Below are 12,029 nucleotides of genomic sequence, written 5' to 3'. Positions count from 1 at the left end.
GGCTCAGCCAGGGGACCACTCCTGGGGGCCTGAACTTCACGTGAACTCATGAGCAGGTACTCTTTCTTTCCTTCCCAAAGCAGAGCTCGGAAAGGATTCCCACGGTTGATATCCAGGTGATGGGGGAAGCCAGTTGGGTCTCGTGAGGTCTGTGCCGCACTGTGACTCCATCTGAATTTTATAGCTTTGAGTCGAAACTGAGAAGTTGTCCCGAGACGAGACGTGAACCATGAGGACTGCCTGGGCTAAGCTTGTTGAGACCGTGGACATGGTGGGACAAGCCGGAGTGAGGGGCAGTTTGGCCAGAAGATGCCCCCTCCCTCCCAGCCCCCCTTCCTACCAGGATCTGGCAGCTGCTCCCCTTTGATTCTTCCCAAAGCCCCTCCTGCAAAGACATGGGCTGTCCCTGGAGGAAAGATTAGCATTTGGTAGCTAAACTTAGCTCCCTGGATAAGCTGCCTGTAGAAGGAAGTGGAGATGGATTTGGAGGAGGGGGGTTGGGAAGACTTAAAGGGACAGCGTCAGGCTCTGAAAGATGATTCCGGGGGACTCGTGGGACGTGTGTGCTGGGAGGGCCCCTCCCAGGCTCTCACGTGGCGTCTGTGAGCGCGGTCACCCACCTGCCATCATGGCAGAGGGGTGTCTCTGGAGCAGAGAAGTGAGGAAAACCAGTGTGGACTTCTGGGTGGAGAAGCTCTTGTACTTCCCATCATGTCTGGGAAAGACCAACAGGATTGATTACCCATAGGATTAGATTTATCAGCGAACGCATGCTGATAAGCACTCCGAGAGGCTCAGCTCGAGTCCCATTGTGTGCCAGCAGAGCTGGGCTTGACCAGGGATGTTTCAGTCCAGTCCAGTCGCTCAGTCGCGTCCGACTCTGCGACCCCTGGCATTCGGGGATGTCACAAAAGGCAGCGCCACTCAGAGGTAAACCTGGATGATGTGGGTAAAAGTGACATCTCTTTCACTAGGAAATCCTGACTAATTCGCCATTTACTATCGTCTTAGTCATCTCTCAACGGTTCTCGGGGCAGAGCACAGACCGCAGGGAAGAGCAGGGACGGCCCCTCAGGAAACACACGGACCTCACCCCGTGCTGCTTCCCAGCCTCGTGTTCCCGCTGCGGTGATGGCTGTGCGGTGTGCAGCGACACCTGTGTTCACACTCCACATGAGCAACTCGTCTCTTCACCCCATCTCATCTGGAGACTCACCGTGCTGAGGCCCATGGCGGTGGTCCGTTCCTGCAGATTCTCCCGGGGTTTCTCTTCTTCCACAATGCTGCGGTTTGCGTGCGCGACTGTCTGTGGCGTTGGCGATTGTGCCTGAGAGCACCGTGGCTGGTACACCGCACCAGGGCTTTAGGGCCCCGGCTCTCAGTGTGGTCCAGGGTCCCTCCAAGGGCTCCATGAGGTCAAAGCCTCCTTCATGGTAATCCTGAGATGTGACTCGCCTTTCTCACCCTGCTTCTCCCAGGGTGTGGGGCAGGGTTCTCCAGAGGCCCGGTGACACCGTGACAGTTGTCACGGCAGCTCACCGTGTGGGTGCTCCCATATCTTTGTATTTTTAAGTTCTCTCAGGTTTAATTTCTAATATGGTAAATATCGGTAGTTTGGGAGCTATTGTGTTTTGGAGACTTTTTTTTTTTTTTTTTTTTTTTTTTTGACTTTTTTCACTGGGGTTATTTGAATAAGTTAGTGAAAATACAGGGCTTTCCATAAAAAGCCTGAAGAAACCAGATTCTGACTCATCTCATTTGTTTTGAGTTAGCTAAGGACTAATGCCTAAGCAAGAGATTTTTCAGACATTTATTAGGTTTTTAATGCTTCTATTTTATGTTGATGAGGCAGCTCCATTGCAAGGAGAAGGAGGAATCATTTCTTAGTAGTGCCATCCTGATGGCAGAGGAGGGAGGAGCAGGCTTTGCTATAGGCCCTCGATAGTAGACAGAGGTCAGGAATGCACTGAGTTTTTAAAGGAAATAATGTTTAAGCTCATGGTAGGTTTCAGCTTTGAAAAAATGCACATCTTCATTCACCGGCAGGCATTCAGTACCTGCTAATGCAAGCATACCCACTGGGGATGTGGCCTTCCCTTTGACGGCTTACGGGGCTTTGCCCGAAGAAATGAATCATTAATGGTTTACCTGCTGGGTGACAAGTGGTTACAGCAGCAGCCTCAGACAACAGCACCCATGCACTGCCTCACGAGTGTGCACCAGGACCCCTACCGCCCAGAGCACACGGGGCCCTGGGAGCACCGCCGCCTGGAGCATGCAGGGCCCCGGGAGCACTGCTGCTCAAGAGTATGCAGGGCCCGGGGAGCACTACCAGCCAAGAGCATGTGGGGCACCAGGAGCACACAGGGCCCCGGGAGCATCACCGCCCAGAGCATGCAGGGCCCCGGGAGCCCTGCTGCTCAAGAGTACGCAGGGCCCGGGGAGCACTACCAACCAAGAGCATGTGGGGCACCAGGAGCACCACCCCCAGGAGCACACGGGGCCCCAGGAGCACCGCCGCCCCGCCCAAGAGCACACGGGGCCCCAGGAGCACTGCCGCCCAAGAGCACACGGGGCCCCGGGAGCACTCCCGCCCAAGAGCACACGGGGCCCCGGGAGCACTGCTGCCAGGAGCACACGGGGCCCCGGGAGCACTGCTGCCACGAGCACACGGGGCCCGGGGAGCACTGCTGCCCAGGAGCACACGGGGCCCCAGGAGCACTGCTGGCCTTCTCCAATGCATGAAAGGAAAAGTGAAAGTGAAGTCGTGTCCGACTCTTCGCAGCCCCATGGACTGCAGCCCCCCAGGCTCCTCCGTCCAGGGGATTTTCCAGGTGAAAGTACCAGAGTGGGGTGCCGTTGCCTTCTCTCCTCCCGTCTCTGGCAGGATGCATTTCCTCACAGCCGCTGGACCGTGATCTTTTTTTTGCTAGTTGGCCAGGGACCGCACCCGGCTCCCAGGACTGCCCTCAGCTCCCGGCCGCGCAGCCCTCTCCTCTCACAGCACGGCCGCGTGCTCCTCGAGCCGAGTGGCCCGAGTGTGGAATGTCTCTTCGTGTGCTTGCCTGCCATCTGTATGTCCCCTGAGACAGATCCTGCTGGTTGAAGCATTCATAGATATGACACCACAGTCAATTTTGGTTTTATCAAAATCCAAAACTTTTGCTCTGCAAAAGGCCCTCTTACAAGGATGGAAAGAGAAGCTGCAGATGAGAGAAGGTACTCACCAGCCACATGTCTAACAGAGGACTCATGTCTGGGGTGTCCAAGGAACGCGTACAATTAATAGGAATAAAACAACCCAAGTAGAAAATGGACCAAAGATACAAAGAAATTTCACCTAAGAGGAAATACAGATGGCAAACAAGCACATGAAGATGTTCAACATCGTGACCCATTGGATCATCGCAGAGTAAGGGACACACAAATTACCGATAAAGCCTTGTTGAGACAGCTCTTAGACGAGGAACACCAGCATCAATACCGAAGGCCAGTGAGGGTGTGGAGAAACTAGACCCCTGTACATCACTGATGGGAATGCACAGTGATACAGCCATGCTGGAAAAGAGTTTGGGAGTTTCTTTTAAAAAAAAACAAAACTATACTTACTGTAAACCCAGAGAGCCCGATCCTGGGCATTCATCCCAGAGAAATCAGAACTGTGTCCACACATCTGTGCGTGAATGCCGATAGCATCTTCATTTGTAATTCCCAAAATGTGGAAACAACCGAAATGTCTCCAGATCCGTGAGTGGTTAAATAAGCCATGGCTCACCCATACCAGACGTCACTGCTCAGGAGTAAAGACGACAGACTGTCGATTCACACAGCAGCTGGCTGGATCTCCAGGCATTTTGCTGAGTTTAAAAACAAAACAAAACCACACTTCAAAAGGTCACTTGCTGCCTGATTCCACTTAAAGTACATTCTAGAAAAGGCAAAACTATACGGAAAGCAAGCCAATGACTGTAAACCGTGGAGATGACCTGAGATCCGAGAGTCTGCCAGCAATGAGGACTGGCAGAGGAGGGGAGGGGCACCTCTGTTTTGATGGATCAGATCTCTGTCTGGATTGTGGGGAGCAGGGTGAGGTGGTTGGGGCATCACAGGAATCCACAGTTGTGCACAGAACCACACGCACACGCGCGCGAACCCGAGTCAGTCCCTGACTGTGCTGTGTTGTAATCACATGAGGGGAGCCACTGGGAAATGGGGTGACGGGTGCACTAGACCTCTCTCTGCCATCTTTGCAACTTTCTGTGCATCTGTGGTTATTTCAACATACAAAACATATCCTGCAACACAAAAAAAAATTTCTTAAATATGTTAGTACCAAATGAAATTTTTTTTACATTTTAAATTCCACTTATTTAAGGTTCACATATAAAACACACTTGGTTTTGTATGTTGACCTTGTATCTTGTGAATTTTCTGAACTCATTTCTTGACTCAAGTGTTAGCTTTTTTTATAGATACTTGAGGACTTTGTGTGCAGTTCTATGATCTGCAAATTCAAACAGTCCTTATGACTTTGCAGATTGCAAATCTTGAGAAATAAAAGCATCTGTGAGTCCATGTGGATAACAGATAAACAGGGGAGAAGGGAGGGCTCTCGTTTACAGTAGAAGGTCCGCTAGACCAGTGGTTGCTGTGCTGACTGGAAAACCATTTTGGTAAAGACTGGAAATGTCACAAACGCCACCTCCTGAGGGGAGCCGCTGCATTCTTCAGAAAGATCAGTGTTTCAGATTAAAGGAGGCGGGAGAGTGGACAGGTACATGCACCCCTCGATTCCAGACTGAAGCCAGTGCTGGAGGAGGACGGGCTGCTGGGTGAGAGCACCGCGTCCACATCACTCCCCCCGGGGTTGCTGTGGGCATGGACGCAGGTGCCCTGCTGCTGGGGCGTGTCCGCTGAAGCTTTGGGGTAAACGGACAGCCTCCTCTGTAAAAAAGTGGTTTTAAAAAAGAAGTATATGCAGTTAATCCTTGAACAGCTTGGGGGTTGAGGTGCTGACCCCACGCAGTCAAAGATCCAAGTGTAACTTGACAGTCGGCCGAACTCAGAGCATGCAGCAGGTGTTTGTTTAAAAAAAAAAACGCGTGTCAGTGAACCCGTGCCGTTCAGACCCACGTTGTTCAGGGCTCAGCCGTGAACTGGGAGGAAGGGAGCAGGGCACACAGCAGGTGGACCGGACGTTGGCGACGGGCGTCTTGGTGTTCATCCTGCTCTGCGTGTACCTTCTTCACATGCGCGTCTCATGGCCCTGCTATGACTTGGGATTTGGGTTCTGGCTGCTGCGTTGCAGAGGCTACAGTCCCGATGTGAATTCCCCAAAATGTAGAAAGGCGATAGGCAGCCATGTTCCATTAAATGGAAGTTAAGTCTTAAATTCAGTGTCTGTTAAGTAACAGAAATAAAAATCTGACCTTTAGAATAGTTGTTTTTATGGGTCTTTCCCAGGTGGCTCAGTGGTTAAAGAACCTGCCTGCTGACGCAGGAGACTTAAGAGACGCAGGTCCGATCCCTGGGTCAGGAAGATCCCCTGGAAGAGGGCATGGCCCCCTACTCCAGTATACTGGCCTGGAGAATCCCGTGGACAGAGGAGCCTGGCAGGCTGCAGTCACATGGGGTTGTTTTTAATATTCAGCTGTTTTAAAATTTTGTCTTTCCCATTTGTGTCTAAATGAATGAGCTAAATTTTCGAATCCTCACACTCACCATTGACAAGCCCTGTGTTAGAATTTAAGAATTAATTCCGCCGAGTACAGGAGCGTAGGAACGGCTCGGGTGTGGACAGAGGACCGGGAACTGGAGAGCCGCCCGGCCCGAAGTGGACGTTGGTGGCCGTTCCCCTGGTGATCACGTGTGGCTTGCTTCCCACGGCCTCCATCTTCATGCCTGGACCCCGCCTAGCCCGCCCTCCCTGCCCTCGTTCTGCGCCCTGCACAGCCTCTGCCAGCAGTTCTTGACCCCGGGGGGCCCTCTTCCGTACACACACCTCTCCTGTGATCCTGACGGAAAAGACCAGAACTCAGCCAAGCGTGGGAGACTGGGTCAGATCACGGGCAGACAGAGGGGTCGTGAAAAGCCCACTTGCCATTTATTCCTTTTTGTTAGCTCATGTTACCCCAGCAGCCATCCAGAGAAGGCCTGGCATCCTCCCGCCTCACCTAACGCTGTGTTCCCATAAAGGTGCTCATCCTGGTCCCTTCATCCTGTGGTTCACAGGCGTGAACAGTCGCCCCCTTTGAGGCAGTGAGGCAAGCTGCCAAGAGGACCAAGCCGACCGTCCTGGTGGGAAAAGAAGCCACAAAGTTCCTTTCACATTAGCGTTCAGGGTGTTGTAAGGTCTGCTGAGATGACCCTGATTTCAAGCTCAGTAGTTGAAAGTGTTCAAAGTCAGACTGGGGGAGTGATTCCCTTTCTTCCTTAGCACATGCTTGCTCATGAGCACTGGGCGTTTCCATGTCGCACCCCTGTGTTGGGGTTCCGCCCTTGCACCCACATCACAGCTTCCCGGGGCATCGGTGTTGCCAGGACACTTTGTGGCCAGGCAGGCTGAGACACCCCGACCCTGGCCTGACTCAGGCAGGAGCGGCTGCACCGTGAGCCGCCCGCCGCCCGCCGCCCCGCCTGGACGGATGCGGGTTGGGGGACTCTCGTCGCGCCCCGAAGGCCCCGAGTGAGCAGTGGCAGGAGGAGAGAGACGGGGGTTTCAGGGAGGAAGACGCCCTGGACCAGGTGCACAGGCCGTCCGCTCTCGCTCCGGCTGCTTCCTGTCTGCCCGGGAGGCGGTGGGACGTGCAGACGGAGCAGGAGCTCGCCCAGCGAAGGGGTGCCCGGCCTGCCCCCGAGGAGGAGCCGTGTGCGGGGGAGGTGGGGCCAGGCTGGCACATGGGTGCCCACCCCGGCTCCCAGGCAGAGCCTGCCTGTGCCCCGGCCGCCATGCCGCCAGGGGCGCGAGCCCCGGTCTGTGCTGTCCTGGGAGAAGCGTCCGTCCCTTAAGCACGTGCTCTCCTCCGCGCGGCCACAGGCCTCCTCGAAACCAGAGGTGGGCTCTTCACTAGAGGAAGTCCACCCCGGTTCCTTCCTTTCACCATCGGAGACCATGGTGGGGGAGGGCCCAGGGGCTTCCGCACGACGCCATACCAGCTCACGCTGTCGTCCGGAGCCTTCCCGATGAGCTTCCTCCTTCCGAGTCCAGGATGTCCGCGCCGTGCACGTGTGTGTGTGCGCCGCGCGTCCGCTGTTGTGAGTGCGCGGCTGGCGTGGCTTCCCGGGGAGGGCCCCGCCCCCGCCATCCTCGCTGGGCCCTGTCTGCACAGTGGGGCGCAGGGCGAATCCTGCAGGAAGTTGAGTCCTCTGGGCACGCGGGGTGTAATTGTCAGCGTCCCACTTTATAAGGGGAGTTTTTGCCCGTTCACTCACCACTTCCTCTGTTTGCTTCGTTTAATCGACACTGGAGGTCCTCTGAACCTTCCTTACGCCCCCGAGAGCCACAGTGTCAGCTGGCTCACTCCTCCGAGAACAGGACAGTGACCAATTCGCACGGTCACTTTTAGCTAGCGATCGGTCAGTTTGTGTCGACGTGCAGTCCAGAGAAATGCCCAGGGGCTGGAGAAAGACTGGCCATCCATCCACGGAAATCCAGCCCAGAGTCTCCTGGTCCTGCCCCGTAAGTCAGGTGGTGCTGACGTGACGTCATAACAGAACTTCAGCTTGTTTCTAGAAGCTGGAACGTGTTCTGTCGTGTGCAGCTTCTCAAATAACAGATGAGCCTGGAGCGCACCCGGCCGACCCTGCCGGGAGCAAAACCACCCACAGGAGCCGAGTCTCACGACTGGCTCCCGTCTGCAAAGGGAGGGACCCGCCTGGTCAGAGAGTCCGCGTTCTCGCCGTAGCTTTGAAAAACACAGTCTGGGGGGAAAAAAAGAAAAACACAGTCTGAATTTGAACCAGGGCATCAGAGCTAGAGAAACTGCATTTTTTAAATGCTTTTGTCTTTTGTTTTGAAAAACACATCCACGCTGTTAGTCTTTTCAGTCGGCCTTCCTGTCTACACGCAGGCAGAGCATCACACGCGTCACCTGATTGAGTTCTCCCGTTCACCACCTCAGGGTCCTCAGTCCAGACTGAGCCGTGACTTTTCTTTCCTCCACGACAGGGCGAATCGGTGAAGTACTTCCTGGATAACTTGGACCGGATTGGCCAGCTGGTGAGTGAAACCCCCCCACGCCCAGAGCCTGTGACCCGCACATGCAGCCCAGAGCAGCCCCCCGGGGCAAGGGCTCCCGCTGCCCTCCCAAGCCCTGCCTGGTGTCCAGAGACCGCAGCGCCGTTACCGCGCTCATTCCTTAACCTCAGCCAGCTCCAGGCGGTTTCGAGACCTTCCCCGTCGTCCCACTAGGGTTCTCTTGCGGATGCCGCTGTACTTTAGCTGTCTCGAGTCCATCCGGCACAGCCGGTCCACGGCGCTTGGCCTTCTTTTAACCCGGAGCTTTCTCCTTCCGTCTGTTTGTTGCTTTCAGCCTGTCTGTTGGGCTGGTTGGAGCATCTCCCCTGTGGGGTTTCTCCTGTCTCCAGCGCTGTTGGAGACGTTCCCCTCTCCCCCGTTTACCTTGTGGATGTGTCGTTGGGCCGAGAGGCTGCCTCCCTGCTGGGGTTTCTGGCAGAGGGGCTGCCTGGGAGCTGGCGTGCAGGAGCCATTGGAGGATTGGACCAGGGCGGCATCACAGGGCTTCCAGTGACCGCTGCTGCCCGTGTGCCGCTGAAGGCTTAGAAGGTTTCTCCAAGAATAACATACTAAATATACTGCAGGCTAAATTTAAGCAGCATTGCAAAACCTAAGTTAAGTCAGTTCAGAGTCAGGGTTTGGAATGCATGTGCCCTGGAAGTTAGAAAAATAGAAAGATAGCTAAGATGCAGGAGGAGACGTTTCCTCCTTCTCCGTTTCACATGGAGAAGAACGGAGACGAGATCTCAGGTTGGGGCCTGACCTGAGGGTCCTGCTCATTCTTCCTCAGCCTGGTGAGCCCCCCATTCATTCTGAAATGAGCCACTTGGTTACTTCACTCTGTTTCATGGTGAATTTACATTCTTGTAAATGAAAGTCGCTTCTGGTATCTGGTTCAACTTCTTGCAGAAGTCCCCGTAAGTTTCCTTCCACTGCGTCTGTTCATCCCCGTCTTCTCACGCCCTTCTCCCCAACGCCTCCTGACCTTATCTTACAGAACTACTTCCCGAGCAAGCAGGACATCCTGCTGGCAAGGAAGGCCACCAAGGGCATCGTGGAGCACGACTTCGTCATCAAGAAGATCCCCTTCAAGATGGTGGACGTGGGCGGCCAGCGGTCCCAGCGCCAGAAGTGGTTCCAATGCTTCGACGGGATCACATCCATCCTGTTCATGGTCTCGTCCAGTGAGTACGACCAGGTCCTCATGGAGGACAGGCGCACGAACCGCCTGGTGGAGTCCATGAACATCTTTGAGACCATCGTCAACAACAAGCTCTTCTTCAACGTCTCCATCATCCTGTTCCTCAACAAGATGGACCTGCTGGTGGAGAAAGTGAAGACCGTCAGCATCAAGAAGCACTTCCCCGACTTCAAGGGCGACCCGCACAGGCTGGAGGACGTCCAGCGCTTCCTGGTCCAGTGTTTCGACCGGAAGAGACGGAACCGCAGCAAGCCTCTCTTCCACCACTTCACCACCGCCATCGACACCGAGAACATCCGCTTCGTGTTCCACGCTGTGAAGGACACCATTCTGCAGGAGAACCTGAAGGACATCATGCTGCAGTGACGGGGCCGCCTCGCGCCTGCGGGCCGCGGGCCGGGCCTGCCATCTGTGCGGCCCCACCCCGAGCCCCGGACGCCCGGCTCGGGGTGCGAGGCCCACCAGGCCCGCGCTCGGCCGCGGGACGGACACGTGGACGCAGCTACTGAATCCCGGGGACTCGTGAAACTACTGAAAGTCCAGCAGTCACTTTGATGTTAACGTGTGACACCTGATAACACAGCTTTCTCTTTTTCAGAAACTGTTCCTTTTCTGACACAGTTCAGTCAGGGACTGCGTGTGTGTGCATGCACACTCTGTCTTTAGTGACTGAGACGCAAACGCTGACGTCTCTGAGGGTGGCTCTTCTCTCCAGCTCGTGAGTCCTCGGCGGGGGCGCTGCCTGGCGGGGTCCTGGGGGTTTGGAGGTGGGGGAGTGCGGGCTGAGTTCAGGGGGACCCCACCACTACCTCCCCGAGGGAGCGCATGGCCTTTTCAGTCTCTGGTGCCAACTTCCCGAGAGGCCCCGGCTGTCAGGTTGGAGGGTGGGAGTGAGCGCCCACGGGGGGACCTGCCTTAACGCCCCCACACCTGTGCCTTCCGCCCATCCGATCGGCCACGGCCCACGGTGGGAGGTGTGGGCCGGGCGCTGCCTTGATTCCCCCTCCCTCTGCACGGGGAGGCGGGCGGTGCTTGCCCTGTGCCCACCCCGCCGCCCAGCAGAGCCCTCACACCAGCTGGCCTCGCGGACTGCCCTCCCCCTCCCAGTCGTCTCCCACACGTGTGGTCAGCTCGGGGAGCCTGTGGTCGGCTCGGGGAGCCTGCCGTCTCTGGAGGAGGCCGAGCGCCCCCTCCTCTCGGGGCCCGGTAAGAGCGGACAGCAGGGCCCGCAGTGCCTGCCTGAACACCCCAGGCTCTCCTGCCTCCCTGGATGCCAGGCGCCCGTCACGGCCCCTCGCTCCCACTGACACGCACAGCTAGCAGAAAGCACTGTTGGGCGCGGCCTCCTCCGGGGGCCGCTGCGGAGGCTGAGTGGTGACGGGCACCCGCGAACCCGACCGTCGGCGAGCGTGTCCGGCTGCCCCGTCCAGGTGTCTCTCACTGGGTTTAAAAACACATCGCATTCCAAACCAGTCCCCGCCGTGTGTGGCTCTGCTCGCCGGTGTCCAGCGCGTTGAGGACTTGTCCAGCGTTTGAAAGGGGAAAAGCCTTCCTGTGCCAGCGGCCCAGCACGCGCCTGTGGTTCAGGGCCCATCCCCAGGCCCCGCGTTCCCGCCCATGGCTCCGCAGGGGTCCTGCTCACCTTCACCAGCAGACAGACACTGATCGAGCTCGCGGCAGATGCTGGCCCAGGAGGAAGGGGAGGGCAAACCCACTTCTGAGTCATCTGTGTTATCCCAGTGTCTGATGAGGAGACAGCATGAAGCCCTGTTTCTCTCTGGGCCCTCAAGGCTTCCTGTCCATGTTTGCCGGGGTTTGGTCTCTTTGGCTGGAGAAAAGTTGCTGTTTTTGTCCTGCTTCCTGTGGCTCTTCGCAAACCGAGAGGACTTGCCCGGGATCGGGGCCAGTGACCAAGGTTTGAAGGAGACAGAACCCTCTGGATGGACTGCATCTGGGCATCCTGAGACCCCGCTGTCCTCGGGCCTCACGCCCCTCGCCCGCGGGCTCCCGTCGCACATGCATGTCCGGATCCACGCTCTTCCCACCAACCTGGAAACCCCTCGCACTGGCAGAGGCGGCGGCCCCCGAGGTCGGTATGGCTGGTGGAGGGTCTGTGAACGGCTTGCTGGCTAATTGGAGTCCACCCGGTCAGCGAGCGCGGTTTGTCCTTCAGACCATCTGTCGTGGCTGCCGGCTCGCTCTCAGACCTGAGAGCAAGTTCGTATTGAGGGGCCGTGACTGTGCTGAGTGGCCTGGCAGCCAGGGCCCGGCCCAGACCCGACCCACGTCCTCCCCTGCAGCCAGGAGCCGTCCTTGTGCTGAGCCGAGCAGGCGTGACGGCACTCGGCCCTCCATTCCAGGATCCGTGCTCGTCAGAGACACGGACGGCTCCGCAGGCTCACCTGAAACCATCTGCAGTCTTTCCACACATAGGTTATAGTCACTTCTCTCCCAAACCTTAGGCCTTTGTATTGTTTTAATCTCACTGTTACCCGTGATTTGCTGTCTTTTATTTTGAGATGTTGGAGCAGCAGGGGATAGTCTGCCTCATCTATTATTGCAAAAATGTAACAATAAACTTCCTCGAACTAA

At 56.4% G+C, this 12,029-nt stretch overlaps 1 protein-coding gene across 3 annotated transcripts in view; it reads left to right on the top strand.

Moving 5' to 3' along the window:
- The window catches only part of GNA12 (G protein subunit alpha 12), a 71,553-nt gene extending 59,524 nt beyond the window's left edge, over positions 1 to 12,029 (top strand). For all 3 annotated transcript variants that reach the window (XM_065923720.1, XM_065923719.1, XM_065923721.1), the window contains 2 exons: positions 8,168 to 8,218; positions 9,234 to 12,029. In XM_065923720.1, the coding sequence (XP_065779792.1) occupies positions 8,168 to 8,218; positions 9,234 to 9,803 (621 nt within the window). In that variant the 3' untranslated portion in view covers positions 9,804 to 12,029. The remainder of the gene's footprint in view (positions 1 to 8,167; positions 8,219 to 9,233) is intronic.

The sequence above is a fragment of the Muntiacus reevesi genome, chromosome 2 (assembly GCF_963930625.1).
Source record: "Muntiacus reevesi chromosome 2, mMunRee1.1, whole genome shotgun sequence".
Taxonomy (NCBI): Eukaryota; Metazoa; Chordata; class Mammalia; order Artiodactyla; family Cervidae; genus Muntiacus; species Muntiacus reevesi.
The sequence above is the reverse complement of the archived record's forward strand: the minus strand, read 5'-3'. Positions and strand labels throughout refer to the sequence as shown.